At 37.4% G+C, this 24,070-nt stretch overlaps 1 protein-coding gene across 1 annotated transcript in view; it reads left to right on the top strand.

Annotated features, from left to right (window-relative positions):
- Positions 1–206: 206 nt before the first annotated feature.
- The window catches only part of KIF25 (kinesin family member 25), a gene marked incomplete at its 5' end in the record, with an annotated part of 41,889 nt that continues 18,025 nt past the window's right edge, over positions 207–24,070 (top strand). Inside the window, 6 exons of the mRNA XM_010282947.1 lie at positions 207–272; positions 6,070–6,208; positions 11,866–11,969; positions 13,020–13,108; positions 14,639–14,681; positions 20,186–20,253. Coding sequence (XP_010281249.1) covers positions 207–272; positions 6,070–6,208; positions 11,866–11,969; positions 13,020–13,108; positions 14,639–14,681; positions 20,186–20,253 — 509 coding nt within the window. The remainder of the gene's footprint in view (positions 273–6,069; positions 6,209–11,865; positions 11,970–13,019; positions 13,109–14,638; positions 14,682–20,185; positions 20,254–24,070) is intronic.

The raw sequence follows: 24,070 nt of genomic DNA, 5'->3' as shown, positions 1-24,070 counted from the left end.
AATCATGGAATATTACGAATTTATCCTACTTTTTATGTGCTTCTAGACAGATGTTGTGCTGAGGAGACTGGGGTTAGGTAGTCCTTTGATTTTTCGAAGGCAGAGAAACAGAGGAATGTGATAAAACTATTACAACGAAATAATGTTCGTCAGACTCACATTTATTTCATTTTTACCTTTCCGGTTTTTGGTGGGTTTTTTCTCAGACCAAAGAAGAAAGAATAGTTGTCCTGGAAACTGAAAATGCTGTTCTTCATCTAAAACTTGCAGAGGTAACTACTGTTTGTTTTTCCAAAAAGAATTCTTATGAAAATAGAAGGGGGAAAAAAAAAAAAAGACACTGAAATCTGTCTTCCTGTTTTCAAGTTTTGTACTCTTTACCTGTTGGGGAAATCTATGAAGGGATTAAGACTCAATGTTTCGTTTCTTTTTTTTTTCTTTTTTTTTTATCAGCAATAATGATAGGCTGATGAAGTGACTAGAAGTTAACATACCTTTAAATAATTACCATTGTTTTAAATTTACAAAAGTGAACCAAGGGAACGACTCTGCAAACATTAAATATGGTATATTGCTTTCTGCTTACAGGGAAAATGTTTGCCTAGAAGACAATGATAGATTTTAAAGGAATACTTTTTAGACACAATTAGGATGATCCTTTGAAAAGCCTATTCATACAGTGCAGGAAAGACATTTAGTTATGAGTAGACATACCAAAGATGCCCTATTGGATGTCTTCATAGCACTAGTGTTACACTCGTCTAGAAAAGGCAAGGTACTGTTGCAGAAGTCAGTCACAGAGCGTACAGCAACAACTGGATGTCCTCGTTTCCTTATATCTTTCTACAGAGGGTACGTTGTTTCTCAACCATTACTGACACAAGATAATGTGATAATGTTTGGGGTCTTCAAAGGTAGGACTTCAGTGATTTACATAATTTTGTATATTGATCTGCACTGCTAGACCAGAGCCAGCTGTGAGTATTAGTTGTGATAGAGGCCATCGGCCAAGAGTTTCTAATCTGGGCTGACACATTAAATGGTTGGGTGACCTCAGGAAAGCCATTTGTCCTCCCTGCGGGTTTATTAACACCTGTGGATAAAAGTGGGTTTAACATTTTTCAAAGCAGATGGTACATCTGAAATGAGTTTTGCTAGGTATACAGAAGAATACTGTAATTGATTCTGAGCAAATGTTTCTATTATTTTTGTTCTGCTTTATAATATTTACCAAAAATCTTAAGTATTTCAGCTGTTTGGGTTTTTTTACTCTCACAAACACAAGGAAGAAATTATTTTAGTCAGTAAGATGCATCAGATATAGGAAGTAGTTATCTAAGTATTAGATAATGAAGCCTTGTTTTCCAAATCCAGCAAATTTTTTTTTTTTTTTACTGCAAAAAATCAGTTTATTGCAAAATGTGCTGGAAGATACACATACCTACAGACATTTGAGGAGCATGGCAGTGTTCCATGGTTTCACCATCAGTCAGAAAACAGGTCAAATGATTCATGTAAACACTTTGCAATTAACCTTGCACTGATGTTTCTATTCAGGCAGTTATTTAAATACACTTAAAAGACTTTTGCTTTTCCTTGGTTCATTTGCACCAGCAATCTGAAAACGTGAGCTAAACTGACGTGAAATAGTTTTACCTTAATTGAAGAGTCTCCGTTAAAAAGAATACTAATTTTAATTAGATTAATTTAAGGTTGTGCAATGTCGCACCTATCTCTCAATATCTCACCAGCTATGTTGGTGAAAAGAGCTACTGCCCTCAGCTGTCAGTCACTGACCCTTCAGATCTGTCTGAATGATTGAGCTGTAACAAGTTCAGTCACAGTGACCAGGGTTAACAGAGGTCTCATTCTTAACTTGTAAAAGCTAATGGGATTTGTTTTGACTGGAGTGAGGGAGCTTTAGAGATAAACTTATGAGGGTAGCCATAAATTAGGATTTGCAGTGTAAATGTTTGTCTGTAGGTTGCATCAGTCTGACAAAAATGTTATCTCTTGATATAGATCTTCCCGTACTTATGTCCTTAAGACAATCACAAATACCAACGCTGCCACTGTTTTCTGCAGCCTGCTATATTATTATCCTGAAAGCATATTGTAAGGGTTGCCCCTTGCTTTTCTTTGCAGTCCCTGAGGTCCTGATCCTGCTGTCTTCCATACAAAAAAACAAGTCTGCCAGAATGTATCTGATTGCAGAACTGAGATTTCACTTTGGAGAACGCTATTAAGTAGTTCAGTTTCACTTCTGTTTATAATAAAGCTGACTATAAAAAGTTTTGTAGTCATTTTTTTTGCTTCTCATGCATGAGGACAAATTTGTGAGTTCTGGACTACAAAAAATTCTGATGAACGTTAACATTATTTTAATGGAGAAAACCTCAAAACCAAGGCAGCCTTTGCAATAAAGATAAACTTGATAGTGGAAATCATGAGAGGTTGACTGCGATGAAAGTAGAATTGACCATTTTGCTTTTATTGTCCACATTGAGAAAAATGAGGGAGCCAAGGGGAACCTGTGCAGGTGGTGGAAAACGCATTAAATGTTAAAAGTAGGTTTTAACTAGCTTAATCTTACTTAACAGTAAGGCTTGAGTAGTGCAATTGCTTACATATATGCTTAAGTTTTCACATGTGATTAGAGGTACTAATTCTGGTGAGCTACTTGTATGCACTTTGGTCAAGCATGTTAGTAAATATTGCATCTGAGTAACATGAGTCTTGAAAATCCTCAGAGTGCAAGAACACCTGAACACTGTACAGAATTGGTCTCAATTTCTGGGAGCTTAAAGCCTGTAACAAAAAAACAAACAGAATTCTTCTAAAATAATTTCTTCCTGCTATTTCTTTTCTGCATAAAAACTTTTTATATTAGTGCTAAGGTATTGTATATGAAGTGAAAAAGCCACATGAAAAGGTTGGTTTAGATAAGTGAAGTACTTTTCTTGGAAAATGTAATCTTTCTTCATTCTAACAGCTCCAGACATTGTATTGTTGTTCTTGCAGATGTCATCTGTAGGTAAACTGCAATTAAATGTTTACTCTTCACCTATCATTATCAGATGATTGGAATTAAATCAAGCTCATTATATGAGTAGATTTAGCTCTTTCATGTTGTTGTACTCTTCTATGCTGTTAGTTTAAATAACAGGGAACTGCAGCACAGAATTTATGGCCTGAACAAAGTGGAATTAAGTCTGTGCTAGAAACAAATCGTAGAATCACAGAATCTCTGGGTTGGAAGGCACCTTTAAAGGTCATCTAGTCCAATCCCCCCACAGTAAGCAGGGACAGCTTCAACTAGAGCAGGTTGCTCAGACCCCCCTCCAGCCTGACCTGCAATGTTGCCAGGGATGGGGCATCTACCACCTCTCTGTGCTAGGGTTTCACCACCCTCATTGCGAAAAATTTCTTCCTTAGATCTAGTTGAAATCTGCCCTCTTTTAGTTTAAAACCATTACCCCTTGTCTTGTTGCTACAGGCCCTGCTAAAAAGTTTGTCCCCATCTTTCTTTTCAGGCCCGTTTAAGTACTGGAAGGCTGCCTGGAGCCTTCTCTTCTCCAGGCTGAACAACCCCAACTCTCTCAGCCTGTCCTCATAGGAGAGGTGTTCCATCCCTCTGATCGCTTTTGTGGCCCTCCTTTTCTCTGGATCTGCTCCAACAGCTCCATGTCTTTCCTGTGCTGAAGGCTCCAGAGCTGAATGCAGGACTCCAGGTGGGGTCTCAGCAGAGGAGAGTAGAGGGGTGGAATCCCCTCCCTCGACCTGCTGGCCACGCTGCTTTGGATGCAGTCCAGGCTACAGTTGGCGTTCTGGGCTATGAGCGCCCATTGCTGGCTCATACAGACAGCATTCTCAAATGCATTCCAAAAATAAGGAAAGAGGCTATTGGCTACTGGTTAAGGAATGATAGATATCAACAGGTTGCAGGGGAAAGTGGCTGAAGAAGTTGAAGCTCATTTTAAGCACTGCGACTGTCAGTTAACGATGAAAATGCAGTTTTCAATATAATGCAGATTCTGTCATATTGCAGAATTTCACAAGTACTCTACAGAGATTTATTTTTTGTGTTCTTGCCTGTAAATATTTAAATTGCATCATTTCTGTTTTCCTTTTGATTTCAACACCTCAAAAAATATTTGGGCATAAAAATTGCTTTTGCATAATAGGTAGTTTTAGATTATTAGAAAGCATTTTTCTCCACATCCTTTAAAAATTGCTTTGGTTTCTTTGATTTCTGAAAACCCTGCTTAGTGCTTTATTGATACAGTTTTGCACCACTGTAACTCTACTGAATGTAATGGAATTAGTGTTGTTAACACGTATATGTATATCTGTTGTGTTTCATGTCTTTTCAGAGTGTGATTTTTTTTTCTTTTTTTTTTTTTTTTTTTTTTTTTTTTTTTTTTTTTTTTTTTTTTTTTTTTTTTTTTTTTTTTTTTTTTTTTTTTTTTTTTTTTTTTTTTTTTTTTTTTTTTTTTTTTTTTTTTTTTTTTTTTTTTTTTTTTTTTTTTTTTTTTTTTTTTTTTTTTTTTTTTTTTTTTTTTTTTTTTTTTTTTTTTTTTTTTTTTTTTTTTTTTTTTTTTTTTTTTTTTTTTTTTTTTTTTTTTTTTTTTTTTTTTTTTTTTTTTTTTTTTTTTTTTTTTTTTTTTTTTTTTTTTTTTTTTTTTTTTTTTTTTTTTTTTTTTTTTTTTTTTTTTTTTTTTTTTTTTTTTTTTTTTTTTTTTTTTTTTTTTTTTTTTTTTTTTTTTTTTTTTTTTTTTTTTTTTTTTTTTTTTTTTTTTTTTTTTTTTTTTTTTTTTTTTTTTTTTTTTTTTTTTTTTTTTTTTTTTTTTTTTTTTTTTTTTTTTTTTTTTTTTTTTTTTTTTTCTTTTTAACAGTATCAAGGTTTGGCTGGAAGAAGCACTAATGAAGTATTGCAGCTCTACTCTGCTCATGGCCAGCAGCAGAAATTGCAGAGGAGTTCTGTTTTAACCCAGCTGCATGGGGCAATAAAGGTAAAGACATTTAGTAGTAATATAGGCATAATCTATGCCCTAAACATTTACATGCTTATCAAATATAGTAAAACACAGAAAATGGTCAGATATGAACTTGATCTATGGCCTTACCGTATTCACAGCAGTGCTTGCAGTGGAGTGTAGCAATGCCTGAATTAGCTTAAAATGTATAGTGGTTTTGCTGCAATAGGCTGCAGTCACCTGAGAAGCTGCAGCTGGTTAAAGTGGCTGCTCCTGAGCTCCAGGATCTTGCGTATAGGCTGCTATCAATACCTGAGCTAGATATTTTTGTAATCAAAATCTTGCAATCCCTGATTTGACTATCATACAGGTATCCCCCCAAAAACAATAATTGTGATATACTTTAACCAGATAGGCAGATCCTTTAAAAAAAGCATTGGAGAGCTCCATTGGTGTGGATTATATTCACTTAAAAGTGAACATAAACATTTAAAAGTCTCATCATGTATGTTATGCTCAGTTATATCCATAATACAAATACTTTTCTGAAGGTTTCTAAAACACCTTTCTAAAGGTTTCTGATCTTTTCAAAGTACATCTATTCTCATAGGAAGGCATAGAACTGGCTTATTTAAGAAATCACTTAGAGTGAAGCTTAGCAAATACCTTCTGATCAAAGTGTGGGAAATGAATGCAGTAAGGGATATATGGATCACAATTTTTCATTGCTAGTTCTGGATATCTCTTATAAGTGGACAGAAGACACCCATGCTCACACACACTTATTTTTGTTTGATGAAATAAGAAAGCGACTTTGTTATTCCTAAAGCTGTGTTATGGTTGAAGTATGTACCACAAGATAGTAAGAATCCACGAAGTCTTGCTGAAGTCTTTAGGAAATGACATTGCTAAATATCTTGCAGGATCTTTCTCTAAACACGCTGAAAGATATACTCCTCAAGACTTCCTTTCATCAAGTAAAGGGTTCTTCCTGACTGGTATCTCACCATAATTATTGGTGGTGTTATATTGATTCTTCCTTAACTGCTGGTTTTGTGTCTTTATAACATATTTTTTTCTTCTTGCTGAGAAGAGGCTTCAGCAAGACCTGAAGAGCCTCCATTCATTTGCTCTTGAGCTTTCAAAAAACTTTCAGCGTCAAAGCAAGACTTACCTTTACCAAGTTTTGACAGCAGTCCAAGGGATACAGCTGCAAAATGAAGCAATGCAAAGTAAGGCTCATTGCACTTATATTTCAATGTAACATCAACAATCTCATTGTTAAATGTTACTAACATTAAAAGGTTGAGTTTGATTTTTAAGAAATGTGTCACTGAAACTGTAGAACTTGTTTTTTGTTTGACATTACATCAGCAAGGAGTTCTGAAGCATTAGAGTACAAATAACTGCAGAGGTTATGACTGATAATTTGGATTTAGCTTTTGTGTTGATTGCAGCTGCTACTAGACTACTCTGAGTTGTCTCAGATGTAACTTTTTAAATCTGAAGTTCTCAGGCTTGTTATCTTGACTATTTTAGAATCACTGAATAAAGAATGTGTTGCTTTAGCTGAAATTTGTCCGGTTTCAATTGTACCAAAAAGATTCAGGTGATTTCAGAGATTCCTGAAATTAGGACAGACTGGATTTTTAATATTTCTGTGTGTTTATGGAGAAAATTTTACTTACAAATCAAAACAAGTTCCACTCGCTAGACTGTAGATAGTAACACCACACAGATTACTGTTTCAGAATTCAGGTCCTTCCTTGTTTATGTACATACAAAGCAGACCCTGCAGTGCACTGGTGCTCTCTGCCCTCATCACTGAGGACTAAGTGCATGGGTCCTGCACCTGGATCTCTTGGCATGGATCTCTGTACCTGCTTTCAATATCCTTGATTCTGGTGGAGCATCTACCAGGCCTGAGAAGCACATGATGCATACAGAGCTTAAATTGTTTGAAGCTTAGCAGCCTGATGAGCTAACAACAAATACACAAATTTATAATCGTAGTTCCTGGGTGATGCTCTGAATATTAATGTGTTGGCATTTAAAAGGTACATTTTTCTCCTGCTTTACTTTTGATTGAAATATTTAATTTTGGGACTGCTTTGATTCGGATGGGACTACTCATTCAATAGCAACAAACAGCATTCTCAGTGATGGGTGTTTGCAAAACTTGTCCCTGTGTGTTATGTACTAAGTTCTGATTAAAATTGATTTGATTACTGTATTACCCATATAGAGAAAATGCTTGATCAAGTTGTCTTCAAAATGGCAAAAAAACCCCCAAAGTGGAAAATTAACCCTAGATAAAGGTGAATGCTTCCCTTATTGAAGCTGGGGCTAAATGAACAGATAGAGGGTTGGATTTGGCACTTGAGCTGTTGTGGTGTAAATAAATAGTAAGTATTCCTTATAAGGCCTTGCAGACTCCTGTTGACTGTTCCCAATTTGCACTTTGTGGTGCATTGTTCTATGAAATCGTAACCAGGAGAAGCTTCCTTGTCTACAACAAAATAGTGTGTAGGCACTTAGGTGGATAACTTATGTTTTTAATGTGGCCATCTTTCAGTTCTCTGTCAAATGTTTTTAGATGGAGATTCTATTGTTAAGGTTAAATATGACAGTCAGAATTGCCATCTTTAAATTACATATAATCTTTTGTAAAAAGAAAGCCCAAAGTATGTGTTCTGGACATAATATATGTTATTAGTTTAATCCTAAAATAGGGATTGAAAACGGGGGAGATAATTATAGAAGAAACATTCAAGTAGATTAATTTCAAGGCTGTAGTTGACATGCAGCAAACTATAAAATCTTCCTGTAATAACTGAGTAGTCCCTTGCTTAGAAATACTTATTCACCATCTGAAAACCAGGCTATTGCCATCTTTCCCAGTGAAATTTAAGTAGTAGTAAATTCATAAGAGAGAGAAGTGCCCATTATTCTTTTGTTATAGGGCTGTTTCCCTTGTAAAAAAAGCTGCTTATCATTTTAGCAAAAAGTACTGGCCACCTGAGTGCAAACAATACTATTTAGGCAGATGCAGTAATTCAGCAGATTTCTGGAAGGGTAGGAATTTCTAAAAAATCAAGATGACTTTTTAGATTGCTTCACCACACAGGTATCATCAGAAAGAGGAAACAAAAGTATCTGTGCATGCAGAACATGTTTTCAGGGAGGGGAAACCACTGTTCTCACTGCTTGACAAAATGGCGGGTACTAAGGAGCAAAATCTGTCCAAGCGACAGAGGAGTTGCTGCAGGTGACTTGTGAAAGCTGCTGCAGCCCAGTGACTTAAATATCTTTGTGGTTCCAGGACATTTTCTTTCTGGGGTGGAGAAGAGGAAAAATTGGATAAGGAGCTTATTTCCCACTTTGTCCATATGCTGGCACCTATGTGCTGTCCTCCTCTCAGAGAAAGCTGAGCTCTGCATTGTGCTGAGGACTTGTATTTGTGGAATGTGAACTACCATCATCTTTTATCCTCAACTCGACAGCAGAGTCTCACCAGCTCAGCTTCTTTTGAAAAGCATTTCCTTCTTAGTATAGAGTAGGGAAGGACGAGAGGGACCTTGGATCCAGCAACAGAAATACTGCAGCAGCCCGAAGAATAATGTTATAGCACAGGACATAAAACACAGCTGAATTCAAAAGAAGTTTTGGAATTAAGTTTATTACATCATAGCTGCTTCTCCTAGAAGGCATGGTCAGCTTGACCTTCTTTTTAAACTGGTATCTAGTCTGGAAAGAAACATAAAAAACCCCAGGGTACTACGGGGACAGCTACACATCCATATCTGTGCTAGGCTGCGGCTGTTCTAGGTTATGATGCTCCTGTTGTTCATGTCACCGTCACGGGCCTTTCCGTTATGCTGGTGTAACTGTTTACGTGACCGCACACAAAACAGATCAGGGAGCTGATCCAGGACAGAAATTACTCAACAAGAAGGAGCATAGCAGAAGGTCTGGTGCAGCACTGAATGGGAGGGAATGAAAAACTGCCCTAACCAGGACTGTCAATTGAAGAAACGTTACAATCCTGAACACGTTTGCAAGCCATCACTCTTCTACTACTGTTGGTCTGGTTATTGATGAAGATCCTAACTGCACTCAGTGAGTGCATTTAAACAGAAAAACCAGCATCCCCAGCTCCCAGAGAGTTTCTGTGCAGGTCAATGAGGTGGGCAAAGTGTGGGGGAAAGGAATGTCTGTAATGGCTGCAGGCATGTAGTCACTACTTCTCTTGAATAATGAAGAGTGGGGTTTTAGTATTTTAAAACAGATGCACCCAGTGGCTGCCCCTAGGTTATGGATGAAAATGTAATTTCTGACTATCTTGCAGCTGATGCCAAGCAGAAAGCTAGGAAAATGTTAAATAAGTGCTTATATTTATAACTATATAGCTCCGCTTTCAGAAAAATTAAAAATTCAGAAGTAATTTATGCATTAGGAAACTTGCTCTGTGGCGCTTCTATTCAAGAAGTTTTTCTATGCTGCACATAAAGCTTTACAGAAGATGGACATTAAAACTGACCGTTCACTCTTACAAATGTCAAAATACCATCTGCTAAATGCAACAACTTGACTCATTTTATAGAGACTGCAGTCCTTCACTTGTCAACTCAAAAGCCTAGGTATCAAATTAGGAAGCCCTGAGGTTGATTTCTGTTTTCACAGTCATTTTCACTGTAGGAGGGCTAGTTAGAAAAAAAATAAATAAAATTGAGTAATTAGGGCCTAAGCGAACTGAAACTGGATCTGTAATGTCCAGTAGGCTTCTCAGTCCTCATGAAGAGACCACTTAAACACTGAAACAAACTAGTAATATTTTTCTTTCTTTCAAGAATGGAGGAATACACTTAGCACCTATTGCTTTGTTTTACTGCTTCTTCAAGAGACTTCAAGAACTAAAAGTGTGTGTACACAAATTTATAAATGAAGATACTTATTGTGGAGACCACTTAAATAATCAAATGGAATCCAAACTCATATTTTGAAAAATACTGTATGATTAGGGGTCAGTGACTGTTAGAGTCACTTTTGACAATTTATTGTAAGACATTTGCATGTGATTCTCCAAACCAAGTCATACTAGTGTTACTCTACAGACAGAATGCAAGAAAAGGATTTTTCGTAGTAAAACTCCTAGACTTTGATTCCTTAACTATTAACATCATGTTTCCCCTGCATGCATGTATTTGGAAGAACACTGTGAGCTGGAGGTGAACAGTGTGGGTATTATAGAAATAAGATTTGAGAAATCTCTAGTGTAGACAAATGTCTCTTGAAGTTATCTGATTTTTAGTCTATACTGGAGAGCATAAATTATATGTGTGACAGGCTGAGATTTTAAGTCTATTCCATTCTTTGTAAGGTAGCACATCCTGAGGCTGGTAGCCATCCTGCTAACTCAGCTCTCAGACTATGGTTTTGACTGCTTGATACTCTACATCTTCAAACTACTCACTAATTTTTGGGGAGACTGATTTCCCATTGGGATTCCTGAAAGCTTGCTTTTTACACAGGTTTACAGTCACATTATGTGCCTTCTGGGCTGTATGTTTGTTTTAGGCCTGCTCAGTGTTAATGTAATTGGGCTGAAATAAAACCATTTGTGAAGTTGGAAGGCTTTTATAATGATCCCTATTGCTCTCATCAGTGTTGTGAAGGAGACTCCCTGGGGTTCAAAAAAAATCAATCTTTTTTATGAAATCCTACCCATGAGGCGAATGCATGTATCTTAAAGGGGAGCCTTATAGCTCTTTTACAGGATTAGTAGCACTGTAAATGAGGCTGAGAATGAATCATAGAATCATAGAATAGTTTGGGTTGGAAGGGACCTTAAAGATCATCTAGTTCCAACCCACCTGCCATGGGCAAGGACACCTTCCACTAGACGAGGTTGATGAAAGCCCCATCCAGCCTGACCTTGAACACTTCCAGGGATGGGGCATTCACAACTTCTGTGGTCAACCTTTTCCAGTGCCTCACCACCCTCATATTGAAGAATTTCTTCCTTATATCTAATCTAAATCCACCCTTTTTCAGTTTAGAGCCATTACCCCTTGTCCTATCACTACATGCCCTTGTAAAAAGTCCTTCTCCAGCTTTCTTGTAGGCCCCCTTTAGGTACTGGAAGGCTGCTATAAGTTTCCCCAGAGCCTTCTTTTCTCTAGCCTGAACAAGCCCAACTCTCTCAGTGCTCCATCCCTCTGATCATCTTCATGGCCCTCCTCTGGACTCGCTCCAACAGGTCTGTGTCCTTCTTATGTTGGGGCCCCACAGCTGGACACAGTATTCCAGGTGGGGTGTCACCAAAGCGGAGAGGGAGAATCCCCTCCCTCGACCTGCTGGTCATGCTGCTTTTGATGCAGTCCAGGATACGGTTGGCCTTCTGGGCTGCAAGCGCACATTGCTGGCTCATATTGAGTTTCTCATCAACCGACACCCCCAATGATAGGTTAACTTCTTGTGAAGTTAGCTGGCATGGATCTAATAATCTGCAAATATGGCATGAGCCTTGCAAGTGACAGCCCCATCCAGAAGCAGGTTGCTTCAAGTTTAGGCTTCAGGTTTCACTGACAGATAACATTACTGTAACTAAACTGACACATTTGAATGGCCTTTAAATATCTTGTATTTTTGATTGGTTTCAAGATTTCACATGTATACCTGTGGTAATTATCTGTAACTTCGCATAGCCATTTCGTAGCAAGAAGTGTGATGGGATTTTTCAGAGGTGTCTAGTAGATCAGGAACTAACCCTCCTTATTAAACTTTGGTAGAAGTTAAAAAGGTTTATGCTTGTATTTCATGAGGTGCTACTGGAAAATTCATTTTGTAAAGTCACAGAGTTTAGTTCTTTGAAACTGCTTTCTTCTAGTGTTTCAGATAAAAGCTGTTGATCTTGAGCAATCTCTACAAGAGGTGACAGAGAGATATGAGAAAGAAAAGCAGAGGAGGAGAGCTCTACATAACAGCTTAGTTGTAAGTATATTTAATGACAGAACATCTTATTTTGTAATTATGCCCATAATTTCCTCACCAAAAAACTAATGAATGTACTTTTCATGGATATATCATCTCCTGCAGCTGTCTATATATGATGCGTTTCTTTGTTGAGGCACATTTGTCTTGCAATAAGCCCTACCCCATTCTTTTTACACAAGCATCTTCCAAATGCACTCATGCAACATACTGCTCTAAGAAGTATCATCCATTTTGAGTAGTGGACAAAACTTGAGTTTCTTCACCTTCTTGACTAATGACTAGTTTTGGGTTGCCTGATTCAGGACCTGATTTTTAGAAACTTAAGATGCCTTCAAACAAAATTCTTTTAAGTTTTTCTACCTGGGAAAATGAAGCTTTCTGTTAAAAAGTTCTTGCCTTCCAAACTCTGCTTTGTGTTGCAGTTTACTCAAAGAATATTCCTCAAGGCAGTGAGGAGTTAATGCCAGCGGTCACTAGTTATCGCAGGCAAGCTGTTTTCCCTAATACAAAATGAGAAGAACTGATCACCAACAAAAGGAAAGGAAAAACACCAGGTTAGATAAACTGAAATCTGAAATATCCTGCAGAGAAAAATCAGTTACTGTCTTTTTAGTCATGTATGAACACACAGTGGAGAGGAAAAGCTACAAAATGTTTTATATTCCACATCTTCATCGGGGCTGCTGGAAGAGAAATGGAGTGTATAATCTTGTCTGCTGAGTTAATATAGGTGTCTGAAGAAACTCAAGTAAAGAGGAAGGTGACTGAAGAGGGGAAAAGAGCTCAGATTGAAAGCCTTTTTTTTCTATATGGATTGGAGAGGGCTACACCATTCCAGAGCTCTGAAGAGCTCATACTTCCTCAAGTACTTTCTCCTAAATTCTCAAGACAAATGATATTGACACTGTTTTTCTCTCCGCAGAGTCTAAGGCTGTGATGTTGTAAACACCTGCTTTCTTAAAAATGTTCATATCCCCTTCACAAATTCCAGTGTATCTGTCCTTTCCAGTAGTTTCTGTTAAATACATCTTAATATTCTAACCCTAGGAACTGAGAGGAAACATCAGAGTCCACTGCAGGATCCGACCATTACTACCTTTTGATACTGCTGCTGGACATTCGATATCACAAGATAGGTAATTTATTTTGGTTGTGTTAGGTCTTAGCTGACTCATAATTAATATACAGAGAAAATAATAGTTATATGTATGTGAGGACAACTGCTTTCTTGATTTTTCTGTTTTATGTGTCTGGGGAGACAATGATGGTATCATAGAAACTAATTGCTGTTTCCTTTGCTTTCTCCTGCTAAATCGGCTTTAGCCAATCTTATCCCTTTGTCTAAAAGTATGTCCACCTGAATAGAAAGCCATAGCTGTTCTGCCAGCCAGGATTATGCCTGGCTTGGCAGAAGTAACACAGCTGCAATCCGTGTAGAGTATATTCACTATCCTTTACAAAGTCTGGGATAGAGTAATGTAATAACTGTCAGAAGTCATGGGTAGAGGCACACACTCAGCATTGCAGTCATTTTGTAATGCTATAGAACGGATTTGTTGTCAGCACAAACACTGGTAATTCTATTTCAGTATCATTTGGCTCTGTATCCCTAATTTATAATACACTTACCGTAACTGAAGTGTCAAAACATTCCGAGATCCAAAAGGAAAAGAGGGATTAGATGCAAGTATGTGCTGTAACAAGCTGAATTCTCCATAGATGTCTAACATGAAAGAAGGTAGGGATTGAAACATACACAAAGAAAGAAAGAAGGGGAAAACTAGGTGGGTGGCTAGAAACCAGTAACATTATCAGTAAATAACTGATTTGGGGCTTTATTTTACTTTTGCTGGCTGGTACTAAAAGAGTACATTCAGTAAAGTTTATTAATTTTTGGCAACTCTTTAAAGAAATACAGAATTTTTAAACTAAAACAACATGAAAAATAGCAGACAAGAAATTTCAAGAAGCCTAAAGGGGAAACTTGCATTAATCAGTGCTTGATATATCTGGGAAAGAACCCACTCACCATTTTTGTTGCTGTATGGAATAGTGCAATCAGGTGCTGAGCTGCAGTGTAAAACAGGATGGACTAGGCCAAACAAACAATCATTAAGACTAACTTCCTTAATATATCAAAAAGTAATTTAAACAAAACATGTTTTTGTTTTGTTTGGTTTTTAAACAAAACATTTAAGTAAAATAGGACTGATTCTCAAAACACTTACACATACGAATGAATTTATACACTTCAGCAATCCCAGTCAGTTTTTGGACTAGTAATGGATGCAAGATCAGGGACAAATACCTAAGAAGAGGGTGTTTTTCACTTTAATGTTCTAAAGTGAAAGCCTCTTGTTACAAGCGCACATTACAATCTTAATATAATGGCTTGCATATGAACTAGTCTTAATTGGGTTTGTTCTAAATTTTTTTTAAAGCAGATTCTTTTGCTTGATTGCACTTTAATTTGTTTTTTATTTGCAATTAACTGTGGTGTTAATATGTACATGGGGTACAATAAAAATGGCAATTCTGAAAGGTACTCTTCAGAAAATGTATAGTTCACAGACATTTTTAGCATTAACTTTTCTCAGCTAAATGGAACACTTATGGTTTGAAAGGTACCTTTTTTCCCTGATTGGCTTTTTTTTTTTTTCTTACAGGCAAAGAAACTTTTCAGAAAAAGTGGCATATGCAATTGATGATGTGAGTATTTGATGGTGAAATTCAAAAGCACATTCACAGATGCTAGGAAGGAGATTCAAAAGGGACATGTGAACCATGGATTTTAAAAAAAATGAGCTACTTTCTTGTCAATCAGTGCCCAGCTTTGATCACCCATGGGTGCGATAGCTGTTGATTCATGCTATTTTCCTCCTGACTCTGTAGTAGTAATAGCTTGGATGTTCTGCTGGTGCAGTCACCCATAAACCAGAGGTTGTGTGTTTGCAGTAGGCAAACCACTGCAGACTTCCTGCAGTCAGTCCCTTTGAGCCACTTGTATTTGATGCAACTATTTCTAAAATTATGTCAGGCTTTTTTCATTTTATTATTGCAACACAGCTAATGCATTAAGAGAAAAATATGATACCTCATGAACCACGACAACCTACATGGTACTGCAGTCAAGCATGTTAAAGGGTCCTGGCGTAGAGCCATCATAGGAAGGAGAATGAGCATTGAGGATGCAAATCCAGATGACATTTCAGCATTAATGGAGGCCGTTACCAAGATATAAAATTTAAAAAGGCATAGTAGTGTAAGCTAAAGTCAGAGTACTAACTTGGGTTTTCATTTTCGTAGCCACCATAGTTTTAATTGGCTGCTCACCGTTACTTACATGGTGATTAGCCAGATTATCTTCTATAGTATAGTGCTTAAAATATTGCTGAAGTGACCTACATTATGTTATGCATTTAAATCTCCCAAATTATAGCTTTATTAGGCAGATCTCACTTGCATAAAGTGGATACTTGGAGAGATATATATATATGTGCAATTAGGAACTAATGGAGCACATGAAGAGTCAGCTAAGAAACAGTAAATATGTCAGGAGATTAAAAACAGGGATCTGTAATGGTAGTATTCTGGATGCCATGACCCATTTCTTGCACTATCAAATGCCACAGCCTTTCTGACCTGTTAAATTCCATTGCGTAAAGGTGAAATTAGATAATATTTAGGTTTTGTATTATTTCATATAGATATCTGATGTGTTACAGTATCTATACGTTTACAGGCAAAGCAGTGTCTGCTTGCTTATGCCAATTTATGAATTTTAATTTATGAATTTATTTCATTTTTTTTATGAAGCAGTGACCTGGTAACCTTCAATATGCTAACCTGTTATGTTTTAAAGTCTGTATGAAATATTCCAGGAAAATAAATGTATACATGGACTTGATTGTAAAATGAAATTTGCAAGATACTAAACTTATTTTTGGAAAACACAACATTGACTTCAAATGTTTTATTGGTTTGCCTTGACATTTATTTGGTTAAAATGCTTTCTAGTTTTGATCGAACACCGTAAGTCTCTGCGTTAGTTTCTTAATATGATTCTTTTTTTAAGAAAAAATTTTTTTTTGTTTAAAGTATTCATGTTTATGAAGAATTCCAGTCTTCCGGTGTTCATGAGGGAGGATAAAAGTACAACTGACTTTTTACAAAAAGCAGTCATTTTAGACTAATCTAACAAAAGTAGAGGAGAACAATATTTATTGCCTGCTTATTTTGCTTTTAAAAAGGTGTTATGCTTGTGGCTAGCATAAATATGCAATTTTCAGATGAAATTATGGGGCTTGGTTTGTTATTAAGCGTAGAGTTGCCACACAGTCAAAGCTCCTATTTCTGGAAACAAGCTAACCATTTTCGAGACAAGTAGTTATGATTTAAAGGAAGTTTTAGATCAAGGTGAAGGAAGACTGACTGTGATAGAGGTGCTGAGTTTATTAGTTTTGCTTTTTAGATCATGTCTGTCTTTCCAGATTTTTCCCTGAAAATATTCTATGTATGTAACATAACCAGGCAGTTCTCTGCCATGATCATTTTAGAGATAATGTGCATTAGAAAGCAGCGCTGCATTTGAGAACCAGAGTCACAACGCAGTCCAGCATACGTATTGGAAACTCTGGTTGGATCTTCTGGACAAGCTTCAGCTTGATGTTGTTCCTAGATTGGACTGGAGCTCTAGTACTATGCTGATCTGTCTCATCTATGCTACAGCTTTGTCATGTTATAACTAGAATAGGGAAAACATCTGTCTTGTAGTGATAGACTGAAATCACAGTATAAAGTAGCTTTGCTTCTCTTCTGCCAGGAGCTGTGTTAAGACTTCCTTCAAACTGTCTGTAAATAGGCAGAACTGACACTTGGACAGAATGGTTGTGTATCTTTTTGTGAGTCTGAGACTACATGAATTCCATTTAGTCTTTGAGTGGGGTTTTTTTTGTTTATTTAGAGATTCATATCATTCCTCAAAAGACATATGTGATCTTTTCTGTAAACTTGCTCATCTTATCTAGAGAATCATTACTCTGATTCTAAGTCTGAAAAAAGGCTTAGGGTTTTACTGGATGCACAGAAGAGTATTTAATTTCAATTTATTAGATACTTTAAGATTTTTGTAAGTCTTCTCTCTGCTTTCCTGTGTATGCCCAGCTCCTCAGCATAACAGTAACAACTGTCTGAGCCTTTCTTCTGAAGCTTGTTGTGCAATAATGCTGGAGAGTGAGTACACACTACACATTAGGTTGAACTGCTCCATGTACATTAGGACATTGAGCAGTGCTGGTATTGTCACTGTGAAAATGAGTAGATGAAGGTACTGAATGCTCAGAATCTTCTTAGTGGTGATAGAACAAGGAGGACTGGGTGCAAATTGAAATACAGGAAATCGAGCTTAAACATGAGAAGCTGTGAGTTAAACATAGGAACAGATTGCCCAGAGAGGGTGTAGAGTCACCGTCTTTGGAGATACTCAAAACCTGACTGGACATGATCCTGGGCAACCTGCTGTAGCTGACCCTGCTCTGAGCAGGGGGTTGACCTCAACAATCTCTGTAAGTCCCTTCCCACCTCAACCATTCCATGATTCTGGTCTAGGTTCCCACTTGCTGCTTTTCTGTAATTTTGTCCATCTCTGGCAGGGTGTGCTGTGTGCACTAGTGAATATAGGTGTCATGTCTGAATGAGTAGCTCTATTTTCACCTGGATTCACAACACCAAATGTAGACACTTAAATGAGGTGCCTAATCACTCCAGACTCCCCTTGTGGTTGCTGAAGAAAAGTAGCTACCTCCAGAGGGAAAGTCATTCACCTAAGATCTGAATTAAACTTTAAATATGTTTGTCTCGCTCCACAATTATGCAGGCACCTGAGGCACCTGCCCTAGCCTAATAACCTGAAATGATGTTTGAATCCAACTTCCTTTGTCACGGAGAAAAGAAGGTGGCTGCCTCTATGTGATTAATTCTTTTCAAATCATTTTGAGAAGGTTTTCATTTATGCGTACTTGAGAAAAAGAGGATGGCAAAGAGGCTGCTCTGAATATCAGGGAAGGGGCAAGATTCTGCGGTTTCTTCAGGATAGGATAGTACCGGGAAAACATTAATTAACACAGCCAAGACCCACCTTTTCTTGGGAGATAATTTTGTAATAGATCAGATGGATGTAGCTATAGTAGTCGGAGACATTATTGTTTCCCAGTTGCTTATCACCATCCCCAGCTAGAGGTTTCTTTCCCTGGTGCTTACCCAGTGTGGGGAATCCTTTAAGCTGTCCATGTCAGCCCCAGTGCTATGTCAGCCAGTTGCACTGAAGTTGACAGTGGAACATGAGGAGCAGTCACAACCTCCCTTAGATTGGCTCTGCTGTGGAGCGGTAGTCTTGGGATAGGGGGCATAGCCTCCAGCAGATATGCAATAACAAGTGATAAGAAATTATAATTATCATGGCTGGATTCTGTGGTCATGTCTATATCCACTATTCTATATTACTCACTAAAAATTATTTCTCTGCTTTGCTGAATTTCACTTACTGAACTGCTCCCCAGGCTTGGGGAGTCAGGTTTGGGTGTCAGGACAGGTTGTAAATATTTATGAAGTATCCTTTTGTCATTTCCATGATTCATATTGCCCTGAAAGAACTTAGACTAGGAGTATTCTGTGACTCTGGCATGAAAAAAGGGTTCTTCAGTGTTCATATGAGACAGCTGTATGGATTTCACAAGCACTATTGACAGGGAAGCCTGATGAAATTCTGTAGGCCAGCAGCTGTGGTGGAGATGTTAGGCCATACTGATCTCATGAGAATGGAAGATCATTACCAATGCTTATATGAAATTTCTGCCTATTAGCAATTCTTTTGTTTCTGTGTTATGCAAGTAGAGTTTTTTCTGTCCCATTTCTCACCTTAGGGAAAGCTGTCTGCAAGTAAATTTGATATCTCAATCAGAAATGTGTTCCATAACTCTGTATCCTTTTCCTTTTTTTTTTTAACTTTTCTTTTTTTTGACTCCCCCCAGAGCTTTTTAGTTACTGATCCTATTAGAATTTCTTTGTCAGGCCATTTTGTAGCAAAGTGTTGTACTCACATCTGTACTGCTGCTAGGTTTGCCAGTACTGGGTAACATAGCTCATTCTGCAGTGTGAGTGTTGTCACCACTAAGTTGATAGCGATACATTGGCCTTCTCCAAGAGGAAGAAATGCTTGTAAACTGAAGACAAGAAATTTAATTTTTATTAGCCATTTGCATGCTGTTATGCAGTCGTTATTTGCTCAGCTCTTTACGACTTCATTCTGTGGCAATACTCATGTGAAGGCCGTTAGTTCAGCACTCCAAGCTACTTGTCTGAAACACAGTAGGAATTTCAGCACTCCCATCAAATGCAGTAATGTAACCACGGGTTAGTAAGCTAGGAAACCTCCTTGAATTAGATGAAGTATTTTGTGTGCTAGTGAGCTTCCACCCAAATTGTTGTAAACTCCCACATCTTTTTTCTGTACTTTTCTCTGCAATTAAGCAACATATGCCATGAGGAGCAGAAGGGCACAGAAGTTGCTATGTAAGGTATGCCAGACTGCTGTGATTACACTCTGATAATAATTTAAAGAGCTGCTAACAATATCTGTCAGACTTACAAAACTACTATATAATCCATCTGGAAAGTGGATTCCACTAAAATCTCATGGACTTCTACCAATTGTGCTAGTGCAATTCTTTCCCACAATTGTGGACTAGCATGTTATTCTATGAAATGTGTATCTTCTGCTCAGCTCTAGGCACAAATATATATGAAATCAATCTGAAAAGGCACTGTGAAAACTGACCCTATAATAAAGGGCTGTTTTTGCCATTTTTTCTACCTGTGGTGGCAGTTAGGGAGGTTGGGTTTACTTACCTGTGGCTTTCTAGGTGCATAAGAAGTTCAGGTAAGGGTTTGGATCTTTCTTGTGAACTTAAGTGCGTGCATTTTTCGTTGGTTGTTCTTTAATAATCTGAATGTGTTTTAAGATCCTTTCTTGTGGTCTTGCTAGTTCACTGCAATATACAGGCTCTAAAGCCTCAGTGTTGGTGACTGCTGGAGAAGAGTCTTGGACTTCATGATCCTTAATTACTGCCATCACATGGAATGTTAGAAATGATAAATATTTCTTTTTTGTGTGTATGCCTATGATATTAACTGTAAGTATTTTGTTTTTCTTTTAGGAAACTGTCCTTGTAAAGTGTAACCGTCCTGGTCATGCATCAATAAACAAGACTTTTCAGTTTGACAGGTGAGTAGTCCTCTGTAGAAATCTGGATTGCTGGAAGATTTGTACAGTGAAGGCTAATTTTTCAGTAAGCATTGGCTAGAAGGTAATGTTTGGGGGTTTTTTTTATGTATATGGTGTTCACATTCTTCCCAGGACAGAATAACGCACTTCAGGATATAGATGACACACTTAGTTTTCCCTCTCAGTGAAGACTACTGATATGCCTAAGTTTGAAACCTGTGTAGAGCCTTGACCCTCTTCACAGTCTGAGTAGCTCTCATGATCCTTGCAACATATTGCGAGATAGCAAAATGTTACCCACATTTTAAAGGTAAGGACTTGAGGTGGATTGTGTGACTTCAGCATTAGACATACAACATGACTGAGCCAGAAACAGGACTGAGGACTTGTAAGGTTCAATGTTCAGCCATGCTACTTTTAACTTAGAGTTAAAATGGCCTGAACATAGACAACAGGATAGAGTAGTGGCATGTAAATCAGTGCTCCCTGAGGGAAGGTCTGTAGTGTGACCACTTTCCTTATTAGATGCTCAAGAATCCACATAGACAAGAGAGATTTTGAATGCACCAGCTGTGATAAGGGTTTAAATTAGTGTTTGTGCCTTATCAGACACCAGAGAGTCAATCTGCAAGACAACAAACTTCAGGGAGTCAGGCTGAAAGGTGCCTTATGTTCTTTCAGAATGGAGCTGACCTAAACCTCTGAAAACAGGAATGAAGAGTTAAATTAATACAAATGAGATTTCTGTAAATGAAGAAATACAAAATTTTTCCCCATACCTTTTTTCTAATGCAAACTTTGCATCTATGCATTACAGTGACTTACACAGTAGGCTCTCTACCCTGAACGATGCTTCAAAACGCTCTGGAAACAGAACACATGAGGACAATTTCAAGCTTCCTTGCTTGAAGGCAAAACTTGATCTGAATTCAAATGTATCCAGCATGAATTATCTGTCCTGATTTAAACTTAGGGTCTGAGCCTGTTTAGCCTGAACTGCCATAGGTTTGCTAAACGTTGCCAGTCATTCACCCTTTCCTTGAGGCATCCTTCTCAGATGCTGCCTCTTTCTACTCATGAATACTGTGGACTGGGGTTGTGTAGGTCACCAAACAACTGAAAATTCCTAAGATAATGCAAATCTTGGGGAAGCTTTACTGATCCTGTAGGACTGTAGGAGATATAGGACTCCCTTGATAGAAGGCATATGCAGTCTCTCAGGGTACACGGCTGCCTTGTATGTCTGCTAAGCTACTCAAAGTAATTCCTTTCACCCTCCAGCTACACCTAACATAGCCATACCAGTTGAAGTAAATGCAGAATAATGCTGGAATTCAACTCTGTAGAGCTACACGGTTAATGGTATTGACACAGGTCTCCAGAGGTGCTGTGACTCTGGACATGTGGTATAGATCCTGATAATCAGGAAAAGGGTTAAAAAAGAATGCAGTTCTTGGGGAATGTTTTTTCAATGTCCCAGCACAGCTCTTTTTTTATAAACAGACGAGCATATGGTTCTTATGAACTCAAAAATGTTTATTTTTTTAGCAAAGTTTTATGGAACTAATAAATGTCAAAATATTTTATTTCAGCTCAGGAAGAAAATTCCAGCTTTCAGCATGTTATGCTTTTATAATTTTATTGGCGAATCAGTTAGCAAAATAAAAAAGAAGCTCAGAATTTTCAAGGTGAAATTCACATTAATCGCTACACAGGGACAAATCTGTCATCATTCTGGTAAAAATACATGGGCTTATAGAAAGAGATTCTCTGGCTTTGCTGCATCTTTCCATGGTCTCAGATAGCTAATTAAGTGGGTGTCCACGCTTCAGCCGGTGCTGTGATGACAGTGGAGCATAAACTAGTTCAAGACAACTTTGAACTACTGCATTTGGATACTGGTAGCGTTTGAACCACAGCAGCTAAGTAGTGGCAGTAAAATCACTTTAATGAAGCTGAGTAAACATTTGGAGTAGTTACTGTAACATGGAGCCCCATGCCTTTCCTCTGAATGGCTACCACAACCTGAAGCTGACATAGTTAGCCATGGCTACACTATTTTGCAGTACAGACTACTAAGACTGGTTGATTCTACCCCTGGTTGTGGTCAGTAGTAATCTGTTTGCTTTATTAGACAGCAAAATCCATCAACAGCAAGTGAAGACAGTATGTTCTCATCTCTAAAATACCTTTTTAAGTTGGGGTTTTTTTATGTAGTAGCTCTGAGATGTTTTGATGTGTTAAGAAAAAAATAGCATTTCAACACATACTGAGTTAGAGGCCTACTTGGTAAAGATAGAGGACTTGGTGCTGATGAATATTTCATCAACTGCAGACGATAAATGAAGCAGAGAAAAGCGTTTGGAAGTGTTTTTGCTCTCTTGTATTGACCTTGCTGATTTGATGTGCAAAGTTTACTGAAGCATATACGTGCATGCATGCAAAGCAAGGATGGAGTATTGCTATTCAGAGTCTGTGTCCTCCCAGTATGAACTGTGCCACGTCTCTGCATATTTGTTGGTTTCTCAGTGTAGTATGACAGCACATCAATGGAATGGCAAGACAAGCAGTATTTGTCCATCAAGCCAGACAAGTGTTCCTTTCCTGATTAAAGAGAGTACATTTTCATGCAACTTACAATTAGACTGTGGAACACATTGCCACAGGATGTTGCTCCAGGCCAACAATTTGGCAAGATGCAAAAAGAAACTGAATACTAATTCTAATAATATTTTTTTTGAAACAGAAATTCAATTCATATTTTGGTTTTGAGGCCAGTTGACAGCTTCTAAGGATTAGGATGAGACATAGAGATGAATTATTGTGTCTCCAGCCCCCGTAGTGTTTCTTACTCCTTCCTCTGGCTATTATCAGGAGCAAAATGCTGAACTAAGTGGGTTGGCTCTAATTCTGTATCTGTTTATCAGTGATCCCCCTGTACAGTCTTATTTATGGAGAACATGCATCAAAATGTACATTTCTGCAGGCTATAGACTGTAGTGGCCAGATCCTGGTTAAATATACAAAGAGACTTGAGTAAATGCTAAAGAGCATTTGTGTCTTCATAAACAGCATATGTCTTCATTCAGTTAAACTTGTAGTATCATATACAAGCTGTGGGATAGTGCTAAGGCAAATGTACTAGTATACTATATACACAGGGAAGTAACTATGCTTTGTAATGTTTGCTGCTACCAAAATTCCTGTTTCTAGTTAGTTGTTTTGCTATAAGCTATAGAGAACACACATCACTCACTGAAAAACAGAGCTAAACAAACAACAAAAAAAGAATCACAACAAAAAGGTATCAGAAAAGGAAACTTTTTCCAAAGATAAACATTCATACCTCAAATACTTAAGTGTGGCTAATGACATTCATGTTGTAGATTCTGTTCATCTTGTACAAATAGTACTTGCTGCAGGCTATTATCTTGGGGAGGATGCGTTTTTGGTGTGCTAGAGAAGAAATGAATGAGTGAGGAGGACTACGTATTACAATCAGAATTTCCTCCCTTTGATGATTTCCAATTTTCAGGTCTTGATTTTATGTTGTACAAACTTTATAGTTGAAAGGGTTGGAGGAAAAATTTCTTTGAAGAGCTCTGTGCTAGCTTTTTTCTCCTTTGAATTTGAAAAAATGTATGCAGTTGTTTTAGACATCATTGTTTTGGCCCAAGGATTGCACTGTCATTGCTCTTTTCTAAGAGGTGGAATAACAAATTCAATTTAATTGTCTTTCATTCTGTTAAAAATTAGTCTGAAATCCACATCACAATGTAAAAGAAAGTCTTCCCTTGAGTGGGAAGTGTTTACTTTC

The sequence above is a fragment of the Phaethon lepturus genome, unplaced genomic scaffold, assembly GCF_000687285.1.
Source record: "Phaethon lepturus isolate BGI_N335 unplaced genomic scaffold, ASM68728v1 scaffold12512, whole genome shotgun sequence".
NCBI classification, from domain to species: domain Eukaryota; kingdom Metazoa; phylum Chordata; class Aves; order Phaethontiformes; family Phaethontidae; genus Phaethon; species Phaethon lepturus.
Note: the sequence above shows the minus strand (reverse complement) of the source record. Positions and strands in the feature narration are given on the sequence as shown.